Below are 25551 nucleotides of genomic sequence, written 5' to 3'. Positions count from 1 at the left end.
GACCTCAATTGGGCTGGTCTGGGTTTCTCCTAATACTATCCCGAACCAGGCAGCCCAGCCCAACTACCAGCTTGCCGTTTGCCCTCCGTCTTCCTCCACTAATCCTCTTTCTTCTCCACTTCTCCTTCCTGCGGCGGCGGCCGATTGGGCGGCAATTCACTATAGCAGATTTCAACGAAGGGAAGGAAGCAACCGGCGATCCGATCCGATCCGATCCGATTCGCCATGAAGCCCTTCAAGAAGGAATTCACCTTCGGTAAGTAGCTCTCGATAGTCGGTACACATCTACCTCTGTATTTCACTCAATTGAACGAATTCCTGATGCGTGCTGGGTGTCGTTGTGCAGATGAGAGGCTCCAGGAATCCGCCGCCATGATCGCCAACTACCCCGCCAGGGTCCCCGTATGTGAACCCTCTCTATTGAATTTCCTTTTCCCTCTTCCTGCCCAAACCCTAGGCAGGAAGGGCCTGCCCCTTCTTCTCTTCGAGTTCACATCGCTAGCCCGCCGATTAGTGGTTGATCATACTGCTCTCTGTCAGTTCCATCGAGTGCTGCTTATTTTTTTTTCCACTTCCGCCATCCTCCTCTTCCAGATATCAATCATGTAATCACATATTTGGATGTGAACGGGACCAAACGGCATAACGGATTTTTGGATTCAGTTCAGAATTCCTTCGTTGCTTACACAATCTGTTGGCTTCCGGAACTTTTAAAAAAATTACTAGCATCTCTCATGCTGGGGCCCTGGGGTTTCATTCAGGGTTCTATCTTATTTTGTTTATGCTGCGCCGATTGAATCAGTTCCTTTTCTTTCAAGTTATGCCCACCATGCTCCCGCAAATCAAATTTCTGATGCTCAAGTGTTCTTACATGGATGCTTGAGGATCTAGAAAGTAGAAATGTTGCAAATTCTAGCCTAAACCAATATTACTACTGAAACTGAACAAATTCTAGCCTACATTTTATTCTGCGTTCCCCTTTTGCCCCTAATCTGTGATAGTTTTGCATCTCTTGCTTGACGAACATGGACCTTCTGAATTGTTAGCTTGTATTTGCAGGTCATCGTCGAAAGGTTTTCAAGGAGTAATTTACCAGAAATGGAGAAGAGGAAGTAAGTTACTACACTCTTGTGCCTATTACATTGCTAGAGAGTAGAGATGGATAGGTTGTTTGATTGTCATTGATTCCACGCTGCACCATGATTGATATGTTATAGTAATTTCATTGATCATCTATTTTGAAGACTGAAATGTAGCAATGCAACTTTATATATGGTGCAGGTACCTGGTCCCCTGTGACATGCCGGTTGGGCAGTTCATTTTTATACTACGGTCCAGGTTACACCTATCTCCAGGAACGGCGCTGTTTGTGTTTGTAAACAACACTTTACCTCAAACAGGTGAGACCGCCTTTGGTCATATAATCTGTTTGTTACTCCGATCCCTGCCGAGGCCTTAGGCATTTTGTTCCTCAGTTGGGTTGTGGCCTGCTGTGCTATGTTAGGATCAAGCAATGTTGTAGCAAGCACTAGGTTCTAGACTTCAAAGCAGCCGAAGGTCAAAACTAGACATTTCGTGAAATTAGAAAGGGGTGTTGTTTTTCTTGAATTGGTAGTTTCTTCTCTCTGTCTCTTCTTTGAAAAAAAAACTTGAATTGATAGTGATGATGCAATTTTTATCCACAGCTAGCCTGATGGGAAGTGTATACGACTCGTACAAGGACAAGGACGGCTTCCTTTACATGTGCTACAGCAGCGAGAAGACATTTGGCTGCCCTGCCCTGGCCTGACCTGACGTAGAAATTTGATTGCTTTGGAGCCAGGTAGCCCATGCATATGATCAGCTCTGTACATACAACATCGTGGTACTCCGTCTGTTATGTGATCAACTCCGTACATATGTATATGTTATGTGATCAATGTCGTGGTAGCCCGTCCGTATGTTACCGTGATACACGTGAAGAACTGATTTACTATTTGTCTAGCTGTAAATAAAGTAACATTCTAGCACTGTGTGTGGGTGATTCAGTTCAGCCAAAAAAAAACGTGGCCTGCTGACAAATGGACGGGCTTTCCAAAAAAAATAAAAATAAAAACCTGACAAATGGACGCGCACGTGTACGTCATATCTGTATGAATCCCTTCAAGATATTGAGAGGCCGACAGATGCTGAGATTGGCGAAGTCTTCCAAAGAAATTGGCTAGCATCCATACTTGGTCCAAGACACAAACCAGTTCCTCTTGGTTAACTCGAGAGGAAAAAAATTTTGGCGGCCACTTGAACATCCATTAACAGGAACTGGTGGTTGGGCGATGAGGCCCCGCGCGCGCATGTTTAACCATCATTTATATGCGACTTGTATGCATCTGTTCCGGATCACTCATCGCAGCTAAAGATGGAAGGAAGCAGCAGTCAGGTGGCAGGGATTTATTTTATTCGGCTTCAGCAGCCATGGACGGCACTGTTCTTCTTTCCAGTCTGGAGTGTGCAGGGTTTCTTGGATGGCATATTGGCGTTCCTGTTGGATCGTGCTGTGTTGATCCGGCCAGTATTTTGTATACGTGCCGTTTGATCACTGCGGCTGCAAGATCGTGCTGTTGCCTACTTGCCCTTGACGATCATACCGGATTTTTTTTCCCTTTTCACACATCAATCATGTTTGGATTTTATTTTCAATCTATTACCCATAAATGGATTCATGCAGCGACAACTCCTAATCTCCTTCTTAGGAACTGATAAACTTGAGACTGCTTATATACACCGTTCAAACTAAAAGTCTTTTTTTTAAAGAAAAACTCGAAACTAAAATAGATGCCACAAGCACTATACGAACTGCTGCATGCCAACCTCTTTTGCAGGCTGTTCATACATGTAGTCTGTAGAGTGCTAGCAGCTCGGAAGCATGCTCGAGTGGGAGGTTCGAAAGACGAAAGCCATACCCGATCGAGACATCTGCAGATCATGGAGAACGTGTGGAAAATGGAAAGGATGAGACATGGCGATGGTGCCTAGCTATCAACGAGAAACATGCATGTGAAAAATGAAACCCCCCAAATTTCAAAACCAAAAGCGTTACGCCACCAACTTAAACTTTATTCCTTCATTTCTTTCAACGAAATTGATCCGAGTAACCATATGAAATCATCGCTGCACGGTACTCGGTATAAATTGCCACGGGTTATCCAATCGCCAAGCAACAGCCAGCGGCCAGCTCGCTTCTCTCGCAAGTGAGCGTGTCAGTGCACTCGATCGTGAGAGCTAGCGAGGCGGCAGCACGTACACAGTAGACCAGCAATGGCGGCCTCCGAATCCGATCAGCAAGGCGCGGGCAGGCACGGGGCGCCGCCGCCGGCGTTCGACGAGGTCCGTTGGGTGGTCCAGATCCGGCAGTCCCTGGAGGAGGGCGCCCCCGGGGGCGGCGACGACGACGACACCGGCATCCCGGTGTCCGTCTTCAACGTGCCCAAGGCGCTGCGGGCGCACAAGCCGGAGGCCTACACGCCCCAGCTCATCGCGCTCGGGCCCTACCACCACTGGCGCCCCGAGCTGTACGAGATGGAACGCTACAAGCTCGCCGCGGCGCGCCGCGCGCAGAGGCTGCTCCGGCCGGGGGCCGTCAGGCTCGACGGCCTCGTCGACCAGTTCAGGGGGCTCGAGCGCAGGGTCCGCGCCCACTACCACCGGTACCTCGACTTCGGCGGCGAGACGCTCGCGTGGATGATGCTCGTCGACGGCGCGTTCCTGCTCGAGTTCCTGCAGGTCTACGCCGCCGCCGCGGCCAACGAGGGGGAGGTCGCCAGCGACGGCGGAAAGGCGCTGCGGAGGGTGTCGTCGAGGATGCAGCACCTCGTCGACTTCGCCGGGAGGAAGTCGGCGCACAACCTCATCCTCCGCGACATGCTCATGCTCGAGAACCAGGTCCCGCTCTTCCTGCTCCGCAGGATCCTCGAGCCGCAGTGCGCGTCGGCCGACGAGGCTGCCGGGCTGCTCGCGCGGATGGTCACCGGGCTCGTGAAGGAGCTCTGCCCGTTCAAGATGATGGAGAACTTCCCGGCGGTCGACGTCGGCAAGCACGCGCACGTGCTCGAGGCGCTCTACTACCTGCTCGTGCCGAAGCCGGCCGAGGAACACGCCGCGGAGGCCGACGACAACGGCAACCACCACGACGAGGGGTACGACATCGAGGAGCAGCTGGTGGACGGCGCCGGCGGCGAGGAGGAGCAGAAACCAGCCGCCGGCTGGGAATACGTCAAGCAGCTGCTCCTCACCATGGGGGGAATGGCATCGAGCGGCCGGATGCGCTACGTGACGAAGCCGATCGCGTTCGTTATCAAGGCGCCGTGGAAGATGCTCACCGTCGTACCGGGCATCTCGGCGATGAAGCAACCCGTCGAGGCATTCTTCATGTCCGGCGGCGACGGGAGTACCGGCCCCCGCGACCCGAACGGCGCGGGGTACCTGACCCGGCCCCCACTGATCGAGGAGATCATGGTCCCCTCGGTGTCCGAGCTGGTCAACGTCGGCATCCAGTTCTCCCCGACCGCCGGCGACCTATCCACCATCGCCTTCGACCTCAAGACGGTGACCTTCCACCTCCCCGTGGTGACCCTGGACTCCAACACGGAGGTGGTGCTCCGGAACCTGGTCGCCTACGAGGCGGCGTCGGCGTCGGGCCCGCTGGTGCTGGCCCGGTACACGGAGCTGATGAACGGCATCATCGACACCGACGAAGACGTAGCGCTCCTGCGGCGGCGCGGGGTGGTGCTGAACCGGATGAAGAGCGACGGCGAGGTCGCCAAGCTGTGGAACGGGATGTCGCGGTCGGTGCGGCTCACCAAGGTGGCGTTCGTGGACAGGGCCGTCGAGGAGGTGAACCGCTACTACAACTCGCGGTGGCGCGTGAAGACGAAGCGGTTCATGCGCAAGTACGTGTTCAGCTCGTGGCAGGTCCTCACCTTCCTCGCCGCCATCATGATGCTGCTGCTCACCACGCTGCAAGCTTTCTGCTCCGTCTACACCTGCTCGCGGTGGTTCGGCGCCGTCACCGTCGCGACGGCGGAGTGATTACCGATCAGATTTTTGGGCGACTTTCTTGATCTGGATACGCGACATGATTTGCATGGGTTTGGTTTGGCTGGAAATGGCACCGGTATACAGTTGTTGGATAATGTGGTTGGGCATTTTTCTTTTTCCTTTGGTTGTTGTTCTGAAGTGTAAAGTACTAAGGTGATTGGTTGTGATTTGTGATACTAATAAAACTTGCACATTTAGCGCCATTGGTTTGACACTATAATCACCTATGATCATCCGAGTTACTGGTAACATCTTCCATGTAAACCATGATAAGGACACCCTTTCAAATATCTTATAAGATGATACTTTGTAAATTTTCATCCATACCATCAAACCAACCTTTGTAACTTAAACATTAAAGATATATTATGAGGCTTTATGCCACAAATTAATTTTTCAAAATGAACATGATACTTAGGGCTATAGTCTGCCTTTTATGAAATCTAACACTTGTAACTCCGAACCAAATGTCCAATCAGAAACAAAAAAAAAGCCAATCCAACAATAGGAATCAAATTAGTCTCATCTAGTTAATTTGATAACGGCCGTGATTTGAAATTAACAATTCAAGATGCTTCCCTAGCTAGTACTCCTCCATCATGACGTAACATTTTGATTAGAGAAAATTGCTCCAGATCGAGCTATGCCCTTGTGTCCCCACAGGAAGTGATGAGCACTAAACCTCACATGATTTCAGTATGCTCCACACATTTGCATATTGTTAAGACTTCAGAGGTGAGATGATGGCCCTCACTGAGTTGTCCACTCTGTAAAGTAGCAACAGGGAAGTTTTCTAATTACTACTCAATCTTTTTATGGAACTTAACATTAATGTTAATTAGGAATCCTAGCATTTTTATTTGCATCATATAACCTCATGCTTTCAATATATAAGAATGCGCAAACGGGAACAAAGTGTAAGAACAACTCATGATGCTTGCTGCAGAAGAAAATGTCGCATGAAAAAAGGGAACTCGACATTGTTTGAACAAGGTAGCAGATGCTGCTCCGGCCTCCCACTTGCAACAAGAATGTTAAGATAGATAGTCTACTTTCCAATTATCTTCCGCTACCACTCAATGAATCCTTGAGCAAGAATTGGGCCATCTAATCTAGCCTTAATAAGCGATCGTAATGGAAGATAGTGCTTGGGCTGGTTGGGGTTGAAAGGAGGCGAAGAGAAGTGATAGCCCTCTTAGAAGGAGGTTGAGGCCATCTAATCTCCGAGCTCCTCCTGCACTGAAAGGCGCTACAGTATCAGGTGGTTGCCTGGTTGGTAGCAAGTCTGCAAAGTATGGACTTGGTGACTGCAAAGATGATTTTACTCATCACTCTGTTGGTGATGTGCAAAGTACTACTACCTCCGTTCTAAATTATAATTCATTTTACCATTTCTAGATGTATAATTTTTGCTATGCATATAGATATATACTGTGTCTAGATACATAGCAAATCTATGCACCTAGAAATGCCAAAACGAATTATAATTTGGAACCGAGGGAGTATCTTCGTTCTGTTTTGTTTGATGTTGGTTAGTTTAAATTAGTATTATGGGATGGTTTGAAAATGGTATAGAATCCTAAACAAGCATGCACAGACGTTGGATGATCGTGTTCGTGTATGTAGCGAGTTTGGTTGGCTACCACAATTTGCAAAATTTTTGGCACACTTTTTTTGGCAGTTGTTTGGCTCACGCCACAGTTATGGCACGCCTAGTTTTGACGCTTGTCTTATACTCAATATTTATTAGACAATTTTTTACTAAGGTGCGGCTTATAAATTGCTAGCCACGCACCTTAGTTAAGATTTGACAAGTAGCGCGGCAAAGTGTGGATGAGAACCAAGCATGCTCATTTTGCTTGTGAAAATCACATGGTCCACGTCAACCAATTTTATTGTGCATCCAATTGACACAAAGCATCGACTAATCAAAGAGCTAATGACTAAAGGTTAGTTACTTAGAAAAGTATGTGTACCATCTTTAACGCATAAAGAGTGTACTTTGGCGTGGAACACTGCAGCATATCCGGCAATGCTCAGTCATACATGACACCGACACCTGAAGCCGCGCATACAGTGTTGGTCTGTTGGAGTAGCTACACGAGAACCACGCTGCACTTCGGCAGCCCCGTTACGCCGGCGACATTAGTGAACAATTATCATTTTCCTTTTTTTTCTTCCCAAATGCGCTGTATTTTGCGTACCTTTGCATTCAGAAAACTGCTAAAGAAACTCAGTGAATCACACGCCCTGGTGAACTTGGAACTTAGTATCGCCGCAGTTGGAACTTGGAACCCAGGTGCAATTTCTCGAGTAATCTTGGAATTTGCAGTTTCTTGATTGATTTTTCTTCAAGAAGTTAGTACATCAGTGGTGTTTCTTCCCTCTTCAACAGAGGGGCGAAATGAAAGAGAGGGGAAAACAAATGAATTACATCTTGGCTGTTGCTATATCTACTGTAGTATAGGCTCGTCATCAAGTGATGTGCAGTTCAAGCAGGTTTCGTCTAGAGAAGGAGAAGAAAAATAAATAAATAATGGAAAAGATCAAGAAATATTTTGCTCAGTGGTGTCTAGACGTATGGCCCCTCGGACCAAAGTAATCCACATGGATCTCTGGCAGCCTGTGGCCAACCTTATCTTTCTCTTCGGAAATGGTTTCCTCCATGCTTTCACCTGATGGCTCATCGCCAGTGTTCTTCACTGCCGTCTCCCCAGATTTCTGAAAGAATGCACATCAGTTAGCACCTGAAGAACGAAGGACTGCACAAAGATGCGCATGGGAATTGAAGCTACTTACATGAGCCATCTGGTTTCTGAATGCCTCATGGCTCTCTGCATCCAGCCGGATACCCTCTACCCTTGCCATCACCAGCAGGAGGACAATGGCAGCAGCAACCAACGGCAGGGAGGTCTTCATCTGATCTCTCTGCAAGGATCTTGGAACAGTTCGTGTTTCGGTAGTGAAGCTTAGATGGAGTAGTGAGGACTGAAGAGCTGTGGTCTTTGTTGCTTGGACTTGAGCCATTTGACCCTGAGGCCTGAGATGATATATATAGCACATCTTTGCTCTGGAACACGGCTCTGACCCCACCCAGTGATGGGTGTCCTCATGTCTGCCGTGGAGGGGTTACCTGAAGTACCAATGCAAGATGTGGCCGTAGTTTGTGTTATCTTTGCCAGCCTTTGCAGAGGTATGTCTGCCCAAATTATGGGCCTTGGTTAGGCCATTGGCCCCTGGATTAGGTGCTAATGTCACACTTGAAAGTACCAAAGCGAATTAAGAATTTTGGTAAGTACACTGGCTGGTCTCAGCTACAACATACATCTGCCCCTAGAAACTTGTGTGCGTGTCTGTAAAGAAATGTACACGAGTGCGTATATGTGTTCGTGCATTCCTCCAGTAAGTACAAACATGCTTGTTAATTCGGTTATTTTACTGGCTTAACGAAAAGGCACTATTTTGACATTGTTGCAAGCAGACAACACTAGTCAGACTAAAAGGATCAGTGTTTGTGCAATCTAACCTTTTTTATAACACTATTCTGAACTGTGTTCAGCTCCATATTTTTTCTATTCTGAGACCACACAAGTGAAAAATAATGTGAGGAGAAACACTGAAAATGTGACCAAATTTTGACATATTTCAGTCAGTCAGATGAAACGTTTGTTACATGGTGAAAGGTCAATTGCATGGCTAGGCAGCGGCATTTTTATTTACAAGGAAAAAAAAGGGGGGGCGGGGGAGCATGAGAGCTGACAACTTCTTTCCAAGGTTTAGTTTCATCTACTTAAAATTCGTTACAAGTTGGAGCTCAAATTTGTTGGTCCAATTACCAACAAGAATAGTAGCAAGTTTGTTGGTTCAATTACCAACAAGAATAATAACCCGTGCAACGGGTAGCAACTAACAACAATGAGGCGCCGAGATGACTACATACAGTTACAACTCGGCTATGCAACGAAGCACCTAGGTTATTGCCTTCCCAGGAGTATCCTGAGGCTATTGAGCCCGTCAGCTGATATGCTCCGTGCCACCCTACCGGGACGGTCCACTTTGATCTGGGGAGGGGCCTCCACGTGGAATGAAACCAACACTGCAGTTAAGTTGTCACTGGCCCCTCGCCTTATTGCCTCCTCAACAATTTCCTTGCAGCATACTTTCACATCGTTGTGCTCTTGGAGGCGCCTCCGTGCAAAGTCCACAGAGTTTTGGTTTGAGAAGACGTCCCAGATTCCATCACTGCCAATTATCAAGAACTCGTCGTCCTTTGTCAATGTGATCATCTTGAGCTCTGGTTCAGCACTCAGGGGACCTCCTGGCTCGCCAACTTCTTTCATACCCTCAAGATGCCAGTCACCAAGAGCTCTGGTGACTCCTAACAAACCATTCAGATAGCCATCATCAACATAGCCACCAAGCGATTCTATGCGCAATTTTTCAGTGAGGCTACAAGGCCTGTGGTCCATGGACATTTCAATTGCAGTGCCACACCGGGAAAGAACTGCCCTACAATCACCAGCATTAGCGACCAGAAGTGACCTGCACGAGCCATGCAAATTTTTAGAATTGGCCACAGAGGCTCAACAGATAGCAAGTAAAACAAAATTTAAATGTATAAATATAGTAGGAAGTTAGAGAGCAAGACATCACATATGGAGTATGCCTTGGACTTCTCTTCTAAAACTGTATTACAAATTTGAAAAAGAAGGAAATAAATATTGGGTAGCTGCAAATCTGTACCAGCCTACAAGGATCCCTTGATGGTTTAAACCATGGCCCTCTAAGCTTCTGAGTCCCAAATTCTCATTAAAGGGAAGAACGCTACAAGGTTGTCAAAGAGAACAGACCGTGATCTGTATTGAGGACAATCAGTTCAATTTCTATATGGACAGGCAGCTATGGGTATCTAATAAGCAATTTCACCTTTTCTGGTTGACAAAGATTAACCTCACCTAATATTAACTACTTTGCTTAAATATTTGCAAACTTTCTCTAAAAGAGTAAGCACATCCCGTCCCAGGTTGGAGAATTTTACAACTTGATTTAGAATTGTGTCACTAGGACAAATACAAGATAATATCCAATTCTTGTGGTAAAGATTAAAATGTGTCAAAGACTAGACCTAGTACAGCCATGATACTAGCTCCATCCAACTTTCAAAAGCAAACCTTTGTTTTTATAAAGGAAAACATAAAATAAGATGAAAAATGTACAAACATGATTGAACACTGTAGCATCAGTTCTACAAGATACTGGGTATATTTTCATCAGATCTCCATTAAAATATTTCTTGTGTAAATTTCCATCTGGTAGATGTTGAACAATAAGGCTTTCTGAGAAAACCAATTATACTACAGAAGTACAGATACAGGCATACATTTCATGGTACTGATGAAAAAATCATAAATATACTATCTAAAGCTGGTCATCATCATTCCGTGTGACAGTAAAGTACCTTCCAAAAATCATTGCTGTAAGTGCAGTTGTGCCAGAGGATTGTGCTCTATGGTGAGAGCATGTCTCAGCAAACTGGCAATCAATGTGAATAAAAGACCTCCTGACAACCTTTTCAAGCTGAAGAGGGAAATCTGAATCTTCCACAATTACCCTTGGTAAATTATCGCGCACGAAATGGGCAGCATCTTTTCCACCATGACCATCAAATACCTGATTATTGAAATGGAGAAAGTACATAAGTTGCGTAACTGCTCGTAGATTTGCATGTGTGGCAATACAATTTGTTTGTCAAACTAGTTAATGGTAAAATGGACTGGACAAGATGGCAGTAATTACCCCATAGAAGGAAACAACTTCATTATTTAATGATGGGAAACCGAAGTTCTTAGATAGGTCCGGAATGCACACATGGGCATCTTCCATGTATTGCCGACCTCCGATATCAGACCAATCTCCTGATCGGATCACTGGAACAAAATTGCTTAACTTATTCTGCCTGAAATCAGCAGAAGTTGTGTTTTCACAAACTCTCTCCATCTGCGTGTAAAAAGAAAGGTTCAGTGCACAAGGATGCAATATAGGAAGCACCAAATGTGAATCTATAGATAAGCTAGCTAATATTAATCACATGCGATCACAAAGTCAAGTTAGCAGCATTGCCACATTTATATTGAACATACTAATATAAACAAAGTATGATACTTTAATTATAAGCTTGTATCTAAAATGCCTATCAAGTCTACTTTAGTGTCAAACAAATTCAAAAATTACTGTCAGATAGGAGCGTATTAAGTTATATCAAATACAAACTAATCTATTTTAACAAATAAATTTGCAGCTTAGTTGGAACAGTAAGAAATTTTAGAAATGATTCTCTTTCTTATGCAGAGCATTATAGTGGCATGTGTTGTAAAACAACCAGAACCAATATAGACAATAAGTTCATAAGTTGGTAAAAGTCATCTTTACAATCTTCATCACTATTCGCTTATTCCATAGCACAAATTAATGCTGGAAACCAACATTAGCAGTCTAAAAAAATTATGGAATTAGAAGCTTCAACACTACTTACCTATTCCGTGGCACAATTTAATGCTGGTAACCGACATTATCTGTCTAAAAGGACAATTCACCCATGACAATAACACCTAAAAATCAAACTACAGTACCTCATAAGCCATGGGCTACAATAATCTAGCAGTTCAGTTCACCAATGTGGGTATAAAGCCGATGAAAAGTCAGTAATCACATGGATCACTTCAGGAAAGTGATGTCCTTCGCAGGTACCAGCCCGAAAAACACACGTTTGTTTCATTTTATTTCAGTCTGGGAGGCAAATCAAGTACTTGTGGACTTGGCAAATAGTTAGATTTCTGAAGAAATTTCTGACTTTTCCTGCTTGCTAGGTACAATGCTAAGAAATTATTAGTACCTCTCTGCCACAGCACATCTTACATGAACAAGCAATGATTGGACAGTTTGACAAGTTCAGCATTCAGTACAAATTGACGCGCTGAGGTACAATGAAAAGCATGGGCAAGCTGCCAAGCTGCAAACAACTAGCTGCCACCGTTCATCAGAAAACACCTACCGACACTATACAGCTACAATGCAAGGGACCTTTTTTAGTTGTACAATGCAAGAAATTTTAACTGCCTTGTTGAACACCTTCATTAGCATCAATAAAACACAAATAACCCACCTAGATTCTTGCAGATTCAAGAACAATATAAAATGGGTACCCAGCGGCGTGTACACAAAGCAAAGACAATAATTGCTTTGCAGTAACTCCATCCTTCACGCCATGATGAATCACTCAAATGAACCGACAGTAAAGGCGTACCAGATTCGCAGATACATCGAACGGTTCATCTACCCCAAAGAATCGAATCTTTATATTTTGCACAGAGCAGTGGGCAACCCACCTGACCCAGGGGGAATTCGGCAGCCTCCTCGACCCCTTCCTCTCCAAAACCGAGCCTTTCCGTGTCCTCCGGCTCCTCCGCGCACATGACGCCGGCGGCCGGACAGCCTCACCTCCGGCGTTCTTCTTGAGTTCTTGGCACGAGGGCACGAGGCACAAACGCGCAGCTGGTGCTCCGCTGGTAGGAGGAAGAAACACGAGGGGGCGAGAGGAGAGGACAGGGAGAAAAGAGAAGCAAAGCAAGTCAGTAGGGAGACGAATAATTGGAGCGTGAGGGGGAGCCTGGGAGGAGCGGAGGAGGGGAAGAGGATCCGAGGAGGAGAGCAACACGGAAGATTCTTTGGGAATATCTGTGGGGAAAGAAAGAAATCCTCCGGTGAAAGGGAGATGGTGTGTGGGGGTAGGCGAGAGGGATGGAGAATGGAGATTGAGGCGGTGGTTGTTTGGTGGAGCTCGGATTTTTTTTTTTATGGGGGCAGTGGGGGTGGGGACTGTGGCTTTGGCTCGTGGCTTGTCACTTGTGGGTTCAGGACAGGTAAACGGAGAGGAGGAAGAAAGGCACGTGGTGAGCAGGCGTCAGATGTGACGTGTCTAGGGAACTTGATGTACGCTGTTGGTCCTGCAATTTGTTCAATTGTTCGGTTAACGGAAATGTCCTATTTCTACTCTTGGGATGCGATCTTCTCTTCCGGAACATGTGAAAGTTAAAACCGGTGAAGTTAAAAAATAGCTTTATCCAACTTCTAATTTATTTTTTTAATACCTCAGTTTGCGCAAAATAGGTGAATTTGAAACTGATAAAAGTTCTCCTAAACGAGTTCTAAATGTAACAATGATATTGTGCATAATTGCATGTCATACATTCTCGCTAAAATGGCAGTATCACTTGAATTTCCTTCGGTACTTGTATTTTGATTCCTGCTAAAAGACATTTTTAGTGCTACTTCTAGTATGCTAAATTCTGAACTTGCCACTTTCTACTCATAAGTTAATAAGTTATGATACATGTCTGTTTGTAGGTGTTTCCTAGTGAATGGAGAGTCTAAGTGATTATTTAATTTTATATTTTTTTAAAAAAATGTAAAAACATGTTATGGACTGACGTATAAGGCACTTAAAATTATTAAGAACATTGTTATTTTTTGCTATCCAAAACCAACAATGTAGACCTTCGATTATCATGTTGTCAAACAGCTTAAGGGCTTATTTTAGCTAAAGTATTATTTTCGGGACTATGTGCCACTAAAAAAGAACATCGTAGAAGTGGTCCAAACAAACAATGTGAAACTAAAAAAAGAACAGCGTAGTGAAAAGTGGCTCAAACGCTACTAAAATGGAACAACGTGGTGAAAGTGGTCAACAAGCTCGCTCAATATCCTAAAAGAGGTTGTTTTATGGTTCAAAGTGATAGAAAAGATTACTCAGTATATTTGAGGAGGGCCAATCGCTGTTTCCAATTAAGGTGGAGCTGGGCCGGTCCAACAAGTTGGGTTGCTCAATGGGCTAGTCGTCTCGCGCGACGTTTGGGCGTTGGGCCGCCGTTGGGCCGTGTCGTCCGCGCGGCCTGCCGCTTAGGCCTATCAACATCAAGCCCAATAGCAATTTAACCAGCGACGAAATCTGCGAGATTCCTATTTTTTCAGTTCAAGATTCCAAATTTTTACTACTTTCCGTCCAAGATTTTCCGAAATCTCGGCCCGTCAAATTTTGACGCCCACCCCTCGTTTTAGACGCGAAGCTCGAGGATTGTGTTTGTATATATACGGAGTATAAAGTATCGTCTTAGGTTTCCACCTCTGCGGACGAGTAGCCATCCGACGGGAACGCTCGCGGTCGCCATCTCCGCCGCCGGCGAGGCGCCGGCGTCGGGGACGGGGAGATCGCGTTCCGAGCCTAACAAGGAACACGGGTCCTGCTCCTGCCCATGGTAAGATTGTTCGGCGACAGGATCTATAAGGTGCGAAGTTACTTGTTACTTCGAGGACCGAATCATCTTTGCTTAATTTCTATCTGCTCTTGTAGTTGCGAGAGATGGTCCATTCGAGCCCAAGCTTGTCTGGGCTGGCGCTGCCAGGCGGACGGGTAGGCTGCGCGGCCAGGCAGTACGGAGGCCGTCGGTAGTCCAGCGGCCGGGGACGCCGCCGCCATATGAGGAGCGGACCGCGTCCCGGGCGAGCCCGTCGCCGGAGCCGGCGGAGGAAGAACCCGCTGCTCCTACGTCGTCGCGCGCGGAGCGATGCCGCGACGGAGGGCGGGAGCGGGAGAAAGCACTTTACCTTATCGTGCAGGAGCAAGGCCACCGCCACGGAGTTGTCTCCGGCTACGCCGTGCACCGCGTCGGCCTGGCGCGGTCCCGGCACGGCATCTCCGTCTACGGCGAAGAGCTCGAAGAGCCACCCGTCGCTCGGTTCAGGGCGGCTCCGGGCATGGCCTTCTTCAAGGCGGGGTCGAAGAAGATCGTGGGCGTCACTGGCAAGGAAGCCGGCGTCGTGGAAGCCGAGAGCGTCGTCATCGACGCCGGCACGTGGGAGGTGTTCCCGCCGCCGTCGTCCACCGAGTACGGCCTCGTCGAAGTCTCCGGCAAGATCTACGCCGCCGACATGCTCACCGAGGATCCGCGGTGCGAGGTTCTTTGCTCGGCGAGCGACGCGTCCGCCGGCTGGTCACCCCTGCCGCGGCCACCGTTCCGCGATCGCATCCTCACGCTCGCCGCGTACCCGCCGCGCCGCGGCCTCCTGGTCTCGACGGACAAGGGCGAGACCTACCTCTTAGACCGCCGCCGCCGTGGCCGATCAGCCTGGGTTGCTCTGCCTGGCTCGGCGCCGCTGCCGTTGGAAGGTCGCGCCGTGTACGCCAAGGACCACGGTCTGTGGTTCGAGGTGTCGCCCACCGACGGCCGCCTCCGCGCGCACGACCTCGACGTCGTGACGGGCGCGGGTGCTCCCAAACTGAAGCACACCTCGGTCAGGGTGTCGGACCCCATACCGGTGATCACACCGAGCTCGAGCGGCGCGACGCCGCGGAGCGCGAGGCTAGTGTATCTCGGGAGCGGCAACTTCTGCGTCGTGCAAGCCGCCGCCGAGCGTGACGGCGGCTGCCCTGTCACCGTGACGATGTTCAGGGTGATCGACTCCGAGACGCCGGGGACGACGCTGGCGGAGAGGAGGCGGCGGCACCGGGAGCGCGAGATGAACGCGAGATGGGTGGCCGCCGAGCTGGAGCGCGTGTGCGCGGACAAGGCCTCCGCGTCGGTACTTTTTACAATTTGGTTTTTCTTTTAAAGGAAAATTTACATTTAGACTTCTGAACGAAGTAAACTCAACTTTGCACCTTAGAGTTGGCGCCATGACTCACGGCATCGAGCTAACACAGCTCGACGCCATAGATCATAGCGCCGAACTATTTTAAATTACGTTTCGTGGCGGATCGCCGCTGATATGAACAATACCTCGGTGCCTAGCTCCATGGTGCCGAGCTCAGCACAATGGATCTCAGAAGCCTAGAACGATAAAACTTGCAGTTACTACGTTCTAGTTGGTGAAGACGCTTTGCTCTAGCCTAAGCGGTTCCAGGTTCCAACCCTAGTATAAGCAGTTTTTTTACATTTTTTAGTTTTTATCTGCAGCGCTCGGCTCTAGTTAAACTAATATTGCCTAATAATAAAATGTAGATCCATAGAACATGATAGTTTTATAGACAAAACGTTGGTCAATATTTTTTATAGACAAAATATAGATCCACGGAGCACTAATAAAAATATTAGCCAATATTTTTATAGATAAATCGAAAATGATGCAAAAACACATCCAGTGCTAGGGTTCCAACCCAGCCCTCTTGGCCAAAAGCCAAGTACCTGGTTATCACTATAGAAATGTTGTTCCACCAAACTCGGAACAATATTGTTGTATCTTATGCCAAAATCTGTAGGACAACAGTTCAGTGCCGAGACCTACGGAACCGACCTCGGCGTCGTGATAAATGGCGCCGAGGTATTGGTCCATGTCAGCGCCATGTCATCGCCACGTCCGATGCAACGCAAATAGCTCGGCGCCGTGAGTCATGGTGCCGACCCTAGGGTCCAAAGTTGAGTTTACTTCACCCAGAGGTCCAAACGTGAATATTTTTTTAAAAAAGCCAAAATGCAAAAACTCGACCTCCGCGTCTGATTGGGGGCGGCGGAAGCTGTGTCGGCTGAACCTGTGGAGCCGCAGGTACATTGCGCGCGGTGTCGCCGGCCACGGTCCATCTCTTGCTGGGGTGGTTTGGATGTGAAGCTGAGTTGAAGTTGTTGTTTGGATCATGAACTTCATTTTTAGGTTTTGTGTTAGCGTACTTTTGGAATGAAAAATGTGAAATATATATTTTTAGGCACTTGAGTTGTGGAAGAATTTATATATTTTCTGAACTGAAAAGAGATTCGTACGTATTTCAAGTTTTGTTCATATGTATAGATGTCCAGAAGCGCGCTTCTTTCCTCGCGCAAGCACCCGTCGCAGACCGCAAAGCAGAGGCACGCGAGAACCCAACACCAGCAGCTCCAGGGGCTTCCCATGGCCCCTCCAGCTCCCACTATGCTCTAGGAAAACTTGTGCCTGGGTGCTCCCACTATGCTCCAGAATCTGATGGAGACTCAGGAGCTAGGAGCTGTGCCAAACGGACCCTGAGTAGCAGATTACAGCACTACTGTAGAGGAAGGGTTTGCTGCCGTCTCTTTCCGTCGGAACACACTATCGAAATTCGCCGAAACGAAGACTGGATGGTAGTGGCCTAGTGTCAAACAGAGAGTGACACGGAGAGGAGAAACATTCAACTAGGAACCCAATTTCAAGCTGCCCGGCCGCAGTCGTCGGTGTTGGTCAATATATGCTCCAGCATCAGCATAAATAGTAAACGGCATTTGCGTTGCCTCACCTTGCCTCGCATCAGGGGATGATGGGTCTGACCATGCTTGATACGGACATCAACCAGCGCGCCGGCCCCCCCTGATTCCCGCGCTGTTCATGTCGGTGCCGGTGCCGGCGGCGGCGGCTGTGCCGCTGTGGTGCGCCCACAAGGCCACAAGTGCCGCTTCTTCCTCGACGAGCCCCGCATGTGAAGCCCGGTATGCCTATGAGGCCATGACGTAGAAATGAACAATTACCATAGTCGAATAAGCAATGCCCTTGCAGAAAAAGGAAGTACAATGAGCAAGATCTCTCGAAGGAGCAGTGTTCTTGAAGAAAAAGAAATTATAAGGAGCAGGATCTCTTGGGTGAGGAACAATTCTTACCGAAGGGTCGATGGGTCTGACTATTATTGGTACGGACAAGCTAGCCTGGCTACTTGTGATGGAGAGAGGTGGGTTCGGCAGCTTCGATGGGCAACTAGCGCATAGACTCCCGCGCACTTGTTCATACTTGCGCCGCCGCCGGCGGCGGCGTCGAGGCCGCGGCTGTGGTGATGCAGGCGTGCTGCAGTAGTGCAGTGCGCCTAAGGCTGGATAACGAGGTGGCTCGGTCCGGCTCGCTAAGATAACGAGCTGACTCGGCTCGGCTCGTTATCCTAACGAGCATAAAAGTCTACTCGGCTCGGCTCGGTCCGGCTCGTGAGCTGGCTCGGGCAGCTTGCGAGCCAAACACTAACATACTCTCCTAAGTGATATATATCTATACAGATTAAATAAAAAATATTAAAATAATATATGGTTCTATTTTCATACTTTCAGAACCCTATATAATTTCATTGGCGATATTTTCATGATTCATCAAACATACACATTCCATCAATAACATATATCCATAAACTAGGCTATTATATAAGCAAAGAGGTTACAAAATACTAAGTCTTGCTCTCTCTGGTACATAAATTGATCGGTCCATTCAATGAATATTGGACAAGCACAAAAGCACAAAAGAAATACTAATTTTTGGCTTTTAGACGGTCCGTAACGTAGGTGGAAATCATTTTGTACACGTAGCTCGTTCGGCTCGCGAGCAGCTCGCGAGCCGGCTCGAACTCGCTCGTTGTACTGATGACCACAAAGTTATGCTTAGCTCGTTAGGAATTAGACCGAGCCGAGCCGAGCCGGCTATGAGTCCAGCGAGCTAATGACTCCCGAGCAATTTTTCCGGCCCTAAATGCGCCTACCTGCAGCTTTTTTTCTTTCTTGATTCTACGATGCGAAGCCCAGTATGCCTAGACGGTCTGGCCCATGTACGGGCCCAGTATGAAAAGTCCCAAGCAAAAAATAATATTGAGAATAGTTATTGTGATCAACTTAATTTTTTCACAGGCATCCAGTTAATATTCTTTGTTCTAAAAAGAATCCAAAGTGAAAATTTTGAATGCTTTTGATTCTACCCACTAACAGTCGTTTCAACGAAATATCTAATCTTCAGTCAATAGAAAAAAGAATTATTTTCCAACTCCTTTTCGTGCTGCAATCACAGCCTCACGGGCAAAATTTTATTCCTCTTTCTGGGGGTGTAGTTTCACAAGTGTATGACAACAAACAACCAATCTAAATACATGAGGCAAGAAATGGCCTAACTAAGCTAAGTATCTACAGCCTGAACTCTGAAGCAACACCAATTCGCCATGTATACTACTCTTTAACTTCTTGTGCTAAGCTTGGTTACTATCTCATCCTTTGCCAGCCGTATCAAAAACAAGATGGCAAGTGATATGGAAACAATCAGCATGAAAAATACACTATTCCATCCTCTAGTTGAAATGTACCCTGTAAGCAAGGGTCCCAGAGCTGCACCAACAGAACCAGTACCGTCGATTATGGCGGAGACTGTCGCCAGTGCTCGCGAGTTCCCTTTGATCGCATCTTGGGTGCCAAGATCAGTTGCCACAGCCGTGGTGATGAGGGAGTATGGACCGTTCACGAAGTAGCCGGAGAGGAACATGAGACCAATGTTGTGGTGCATGGATAAGCTTCCATATGTCCGGTACACGATGAGTGCAGGGATTGAGAGGAAGAGGAACAGAACTGATGTTACTGCACGGGCACCTATGGCATCGGAGAGGAAACCAGCTGAAATGCCTCCTAAAACCCCTCCTATGTCAAATACAATTGATAAAATTCCTGAAGCCTTGTGTGACAAGAACTGGCCTGCTACGGCTGCAAATAAAAAGATAGGTAGGTATCAAGAAAAATTGAGAATGATTGATACTCCATGAATGAAAATTCTATAGAAAATGCTCCCAAGAAGTAAAGCAATCCTCCATTTTCTGAACTCTACTTTTCATGGATTTACCTCACCATGGAAAGAGAGGTAGTTTACGCTCATGAGCTAGATTATTGAGTTACTTGTGTTAAACCCTACAATCTAAACCAAGAAAATTAGGTAGGAAAAGTAACAGATGTAAATTGGTACAATTCAATTGACATGTCAATCAACAATTAAAACAGTTCAACATGTGAGCAAAAGAATATTATAAAAAAATTGGTAGGCACCTTATCATAAAGTTGAGAGCAAGCTAGAGCTGGTGTATTACCAACCGAATTGGTATGTTCCATTGCATCAACTATCACACTGTGTAGAACAAGGTTTCACAGAACTAAATTTTTCAGACTGTTTGGTGCTGTTATCTACTGATTTAGAAGACACTATGAAGCAACCAACTATTTAGCCTGAAATGTAAAATTAAGGATTACTGGACTGGACAAACTTCTGAGTGACATTTTAACAACCAAATTAGAGTTCACGTCGCAAAAGTTAAAATTAACCTTGGACATACTTGTAGATTTACTCACTGGGAAAATTATGTACAGGTAACAAGCTCGAACTGACCATTGTCAATGTGAGATTAAATAAATAGTATAATGTATAAGCAATTGACTGCATACCATTGTTCCTGATATAGAATGGCAACCAGTAGAGGAAGGTATAAGCAACAAGCTTGGAGAAAAAGAGGCAGAACGCAAATGGCGCAACGCCAGGCAGCCTCCAAGCCTCCAAGAACCCAATCGCCCTTGGTAACTGTGATCCCATCTCCAGCTCCAGCTCCAACCCGTCATGCTCATTCGCTTGGGCCTCTTTCTTATCCTCCCCAAGCAGCTCCACCTCCTCCCCACCATCGCCATTCATCTCAATCTCCATGGCCTGCACCTCCAACCCGGCCTCACTCGGGTGCGCGACCAAGAACACCAGCACGACGACCCCAAGCGCGGCGATGACGAACGCCGGCACCAAGAACGACCACCCCCACCCGAACTCGAGCACGGCGGCGGCGAGGACGGAGCCGGCGATGTTCCCCACCGAGGTGTGCGAGTTCCACACCCCCATGATGGTGCCGCGCTTCGAGGCGTGTCCGAACCAGTTCCCCATGACGGCGACGACGCAGGGCCAGCCGGCGGACTGGACGACGCCGCTGGCGACCTGCGCGGCCGCGAAGAAGGCGAGCGCGTGGACGTCGAAGAAGTAGGCGGCGCCGAGCGCGGCGCACGCGGCCCCGGACGCGAGCATGGCGGCGCCGAGGAGGCGGCGGAGGTCGGCGCGGTCGGCGAGGTGGCCCGCGGCGAACATGGCGAGCGCGTAGGCGGAGAGGAAGGCGACGTCGAGCTCGCCGAGGCGGTGCGGGCCCCTGGCGCCCGAGAAGGGCGCCCACTCCGTGGAGAGCGCCGCCTTGACGATGCTGGGCGGCTTGCGGGAGGCGTGGAACGCAGCGTAGGACGCGAAGGTGAGCGCCAGCACCGCGTACTCGTGCCGCCCGAGGCCCCGCGCCGGCGCGCCCCGGGCGGCGGCGCGAGGGCCCCCGTGGGGCGGCGGCGCGGCCGCCGCGGCTTCCATCGGAGTGGGGGGGCGGAGCGGATGCTAGAGAGGAGCGAGGTCTGAGGGCATGGGAGGCGAGGGGAAGGTGAGATCTGGCATCGGGGGGAGGAGGAGACGACGACCCGGAGACAGGAGGACTGGGACTGACAGGAGGGGAAGTTTGGCTCCGTTTGCACTTCTTCTTTTTTCAAACCTGAATTCTTTTTCCCTACTATTTCTTTTTTCAGAGAAAGCAAGCTGAAGCCTGAAGAACAGGTTGTTCAGAGTTCAGACTTCAGAGTGCGCCTGAAACCTGACAAGAGCATTGTTTCTGCAGCTGGACTCGGATCAGACGAACTCTTCAGAGAATACTAGATCAGTGCGGACGTTGTTGTTTATGCCAACCAAATACTAGACAAATACTCAACAGTCAACAAATAACCGTCTCACAGATCAGAGCGTGTGTTTGACATAGTATGCAGTGTCATCGTGCGTGTGTTTGACAGAACAAACGAACCAGCGGTTCTGCGCCAGACATCCTCAGGAAAATTCAGGCAGAAAGGTCAGGAGCCGGTAGCCTGGTAAACCTGTATATCATTGCATCCCACGGTTGTCAGCCACCCACCTTCCATGTTTGGCAATGATCATGTACCACTACCACCATGGACACACTTGGCAAACTGAATTGACTAGCCAGATCTGTAAAAGCTCAACCAGCTGCATAAGAGTCCCAGTTTGGTATGCTGGCTGTTGCTTCATTGACCATTTTCACAAGTGTAACCTGTGCGCAACAAAAAAAAAATCCATCACATGTAAGAAGGATACAAGAAGAATAAGGACTGGGAAGAAGCAAAGAATCATAGCCATGTGTGTCTATGTATTATGTAAATATCTCAACAACAGAAGAAAACTGTTCGCATTTCTAATGCTTCTTTTTTATATATGGTGGCATTTCTAATGCTGATACTTCAAGAAAGTAACAAGTCTTATGGATGAACAACTTTTTATCATAAGGAAGCCTTATATAATCGGTGACGAAACAGACAAAATGCATATGACATTTTACTGAATTATCTCATGGTGGCCTTAACTGCTTCAATGATGCTTCTAAGTGCAACATGATAGCCATAAACATATACTCATGCACATTTTTTTTATTTTTATCTTATGTACTATAATGTACTAATGCAATTGTTCCACTACTCGAAAGACTAGATTACCAAGTAAACATTGTTTAACATCCAACTGAAATGGTACAAAAACATTGAAACAATGCTACATATTTGCAAACAGTGCATAACCATACCACACTCTGAGGTATACGGTTAGGTAGACCATCTGGAGGTAATGGTAAATTTCTAGGTGGAGGTTTGTCCGTGTACTGTCTCTTGTCAAACCTCCATGCTCCAATTTTAGCATAAGTCAGTTTACCCTAACGCAAAAAGAAGAGAATGGTTATTAGCACAAATCTGGAGTCAGATTTTCTGAAATTCCACATCAAAAGATGAATCATGTACCTCCTTGTCATAATCACACCCATAAGTATAATGTATGATAAAAGCATCACTAACTTCCAAGTCCCAAGGTGGCTGAAAAACAGAATCAAACTATCATCTATGAAAATAACTGCACGAGCTGCCTAATATGGATGGTTACACGATAGGTTTTTTCGATGATGGTGACATGATAGTTAACCAAACTGTAAACCTGAATCATAAAGTCCTTGCGTAGGATGTTGCCCACTCCATGGATAGCAGATGCTACAGCATAGCCATACCTGTTCCCCAAAAATACATATAACAAATAATTAGATACCCACTTAAAACCTGAACAGAATAGCATATAATTTGATAGTAATCTTGGAATACACAATAAATCGAGATTAAAGATTAGACAGATTGAGGAAATAAGAAATTATTTGCCAGGACGTTACATTTCAAGAACCCAGCCAAAAGTTTTATCTGCTTCAGGATCTTTTTTCATCGCAATTGAAACATTCATCCATGTAGGTGCGATCCTTGCAAGAGATTCCTAGTAAATCAGGGAGAGAGTAATTGAATTAGTTACGGTAATCTGAGTAGATGCTTAAAAGAAAAGAAAAGAAAAGCCTACCTTCTCAATTATCACAGGAGAATTTCCTATAGGATCAATCTTAGTGATTGGTCCCTTGTCTTCAGGGAAGAACTTACGCAACACTTTCTCATTTTTCTCTGGCTCAATATAGAAGAAAGGGAAAGCTGCTGCGCGACCATCCCTTGACAAATTTGGGATAGGCTTGACAATAATGTGATCAGGCTCTGCCATCAAGATATACCTGCACATAGATAGTATGAGATTAATTAATCTACTGAGTCTGGAGAATGATCGCTGCCTATCAACTAAACTTACTGTAAACTTACTCTTCCTTTATGTCTGCCTTCTGGAGCCACTGAACAAATGCCCACGGTCTATTCAGAACAATGTATCCCTGAGATGTTACGATGAACAATGTTAGGACAAAATATACAAGCAGCATCTAGTTTCCAGTAATAATTGTCGGTCATGAACTCCTTAAAGCATTTGAACTGTTAAATCTCTTGAGCAATACTTGAAGATTAAAACCATCATTATACGATTGCAACAACAAAAATAAGCAATCGATAGGATGCAGACAAGCAGCAACAGTTGCATCTCACAATAGGATGTTCTATGAAGACAACAAGCCTGCAGCCCACCCCACAGGATTATTAGCAACTTGCAGCCTGCACTAGTGGTTTCAACTTGCTTCAGACGCAATATGATGAAAAGGCTGCAATCAGCAGATCCCTTTTCACCACGTGGGGTCCTTGCAGCCAATCTGTTTTTTCCTATCAACGTGGCCCTCATTACTCCCTCATTTCCATTGTACCACGTGATTGTACAAGCCAATGCAGCACAGCTGTTATTTGCCCAGAGGTTTTATGATGTCACAATTTTCGCCTTAATTTTTCGCCGCATGAAATCGTAACTGCCAATCTGTTTTTCTGTATCAACTTGGCCTTCACTACTTCCTAGCGTCCCTTGTCCCACATGCTTGTACAAGCCAAGTAGCACGACATATTTGTCCAGAGGTTTTACGCTCTCATGAATTTTCACCTATTTTTTCCAGTTAAGGAGGAGCAGTGCAGGACGGCAGGATTTTGCTAAGACCTTAGATTTGTACGTGCTAATTTCTAGTGAGTGGTGATATGAAGCTCAAGCAGTGCAAACCACTGGTTGCTAGATGCTCCAAGAACTACTGTGACTTTGAGGTTCCTGTTTCTCTGGTACCCAGATATCACTGAGCACTGATCAGCTGAAACCAAATAAATACTGAAATGTTTCACAGGTGCATTTTAGAACATTAACCAGCAATTCACATGACTCCACCTGTCCACCATCGCTCCTTGATAAGCACACAGATTTATCTGCTTCACTCAGCGTTCATACGCATTTCTACAGAATTCCAACTAACCGGCAGCAACTAAAAAGAGAACCAGCGGAAAAGCATCGAGCAACCTGGCGAAATTGATTGCTGTTTCGTCAAGCGAAAGCAACAACGCGCAGTTACCTGGTCCCCTCCGGCGAGCGGGTCGGCGACGAAGGTGGGGATCTCGCCGACGAACTCGTCGGGCTTCCCGGAGTGCAGGATCCTGGTGAACCCGCCCATCTCATCGCCGCCCGGCGCCCGGCGCGCCGCCTTGAACCAGTGATACATGACGCGGCACTGCCACGTGTTGTACGCGGACCCCGACGCGGTCACCGCGGTGTGGAACGGCCTCGGCCGCCCGGCGGACCCCGCGGCGCCGAAGCGGCGGGAGGAGGAGGAGGCGGCGGTGGCGGTGGGGAAGGAGGTGGAGGTGAGGGGCAGGAGGCCGGAGCGGGAGGAGAGGAGCGCGTTGTAGGTGAGGAGCGCCGCGGCGATCGCCACAAGGACCAGCGGCAGCGCGCCGCGGCCGCACGGCGCGGCCATGGCGTGGCGGTGGCGCGGCGGGTGCTGCCGCGAGCTCGGGGAGTGGTGCGAGTGGGATACCGGGAGACCGGCCAGGCGTGGCGCGTGTGTGCCTTGAATCGGGGGACTGGCGAAGCGAGGCTGGCGTCCTGGTGAAGACTCGCTTCCGGATCGAAGCACGTGTTCTAGAAGGGCATTCTGCTTCTTCAGAATTTTTTTTATATTTTGGTCCAAATTTGTACTGGATGCCAAGGAATACAGCTTCCAAATATTTTTTTATAATTTGGATTTGGTCCAAATTTTGTACTGAATAAGGAATACAGTTTCCAAATTTTTTTATAATTTGGTCTAAATTTGTATTGAATGTCGAGGAAGTGGTTGCTTAGTGCTGCTAGGGGACCATG

The 25551-nt window shown here is 47.4% G+C and overlaps 6 protein-coding genes across 6 annotated transcripts; 2 read left to right on the top strand and 4 right to left on the bottom strand.

Annotated features, from left to right (window-relative positions):
• Positions 1-71: 71 nt before the first annotated feature.
• Positions 72-2010, top strand: LOC112889556 (autophagy-related protein 8D-like). Its single transcript, XM_025956264.1, has 5 exons — positions 72-256; positions 347-402; positions 1060-1112; positions 1282-1400; positions 1686-2010. The coding sequence occupies exons 1-5, from the start codon at positions 226-228 to the stop codon at positions 1787-1789; spliced, it is 363 nt and encodes a 120-aa protein (XP_025812049.1). The 5' UTR covers positions 72-225; the 3' UTR covers positions 1790-2010.
• Positions 2011-3217: 1207 nt separating this feature from the next.
• Positions 3218-5290, top strand: LOC112889554 (putative UPF0481 protein At3g02645). Its single transcript, XM_025956260.1, has one exon. It carries the CDS (start codon positions 3295-3297, stop codon positions 5062-5064), a length of 1770 nt encoding a protein of 589 aa, XP_025812045.1. The 5' UTR covers positions 3218-3294; the 3' UTR covers positions 5065-5290.
• Positions 5291-7568: 2278 nt separating this feature from the next.
• On the bottom strand, positions 7569-8081 carry LOC112888494. Its single transcript, XM_025954714.1, has 2 exons — positions 7873-8081; positions 7569-7794 (listed from the first exon to the last, which is right to left on the bottom strand). The coding sequence occupies exons 1-2, from the start codon at positions 7990-7992 to the stop codon at positions 7636-7638; spliced, it is 279 nt and encodes a 92-aa protein (XP_025810499.1). The 5' UTR covers positions 7993-8081; the 3' UTR covers positions 7569-7635.
• Positions 8082-8822: 741 nt separating this feature from the next.
• On the bottom strand, positions 8823-12943 carry LOC112889960 (probable protein phosphatase 2C 54). The gene is made up of 4 exons (XM_025956767.1): positions 12459-12943; positions 10870-11070; positions 10532-10743; positions 8823-9615 (listed from the first exon to the last, which is right to left on the bottom strand). The coding sequence occupies exons 1-4, from the start codon at positions 12543-12545 to the stop codon at positions 9048-9050; spliced, it is 1068 nt and encodes a 355-aa protein (XP_025812552.1). The 5' UTR covers positions 12546-12943; the 3' UTR covers positions 8823-9047.
• A 5931-nt stretch (positions 12944-18874) lies between these two features.
• Positions 18875-21465, bottom strand: LOC112891118 (putative glycerol-3-phosphate transporter 5). The gene is made up of 2 exons (XM_025958049.1): positions 20295-21465; positions 18875-19565 (listed from the first exon to the last, which is right to left on the bottom strand). Exons 1-2 carry the CDS (start codon positions 21235-21237, stop codon positions 19048-19050), a joined length of 1461 nt encoding a protein of 486 aa, XP_025813834.1. The 5' UTR covers positions 21238-21465; the 3' UTR covers positions 18875-19047.
• Positions 21466-21592: 127 nt separating this feature from the next.
• On the bottom strand, positions 21593-25249 carry LOC112891119 (hydroxyproline O-arabinosyltransferase 1-like). Its single transcript, XM_025958050.1, has 8 exons — positions 24767-25249; positions 23598-23665; positions 23311-23512; positions 23132-23229; positions 22906-22975; positions 22716-22787; positions 22505-22630; positions 21593-21979 (listed from the first exon to the last, which is right to left on the bottom strand). The coding sequence occupies exons 1-8, from the start codon at positions 25166-25168 to the stop codon at positions 21908-21910; spliced, it is 1110 nt and encodes a 369-aa protein (XP_025813835.1). The 5' UTR covers positions 25169-25249; the 3' UTR covers positions 21593-21907.
• Between the last annotated feature and the right edge of the window lie 302 nt (positions 25250-25551).

This window comes from Panicum hallii, chromosome 4, assembly GCF_002211085.1.
Source record: "Panicum hallii strain FIL2 chromosome 4, PHallii_v3.1, whole genome shotgun sequence".
NCBI lineage: Eukaryota > Viridiplantae > Streptophyta > Magnoliopsida > Poales > Poaceae > Panicum > Panicum hallii.
Note: the sequence above shows the minus strand (reverse complement) of the source record. Positions and strands in the feature narration are given on the sequence as shown.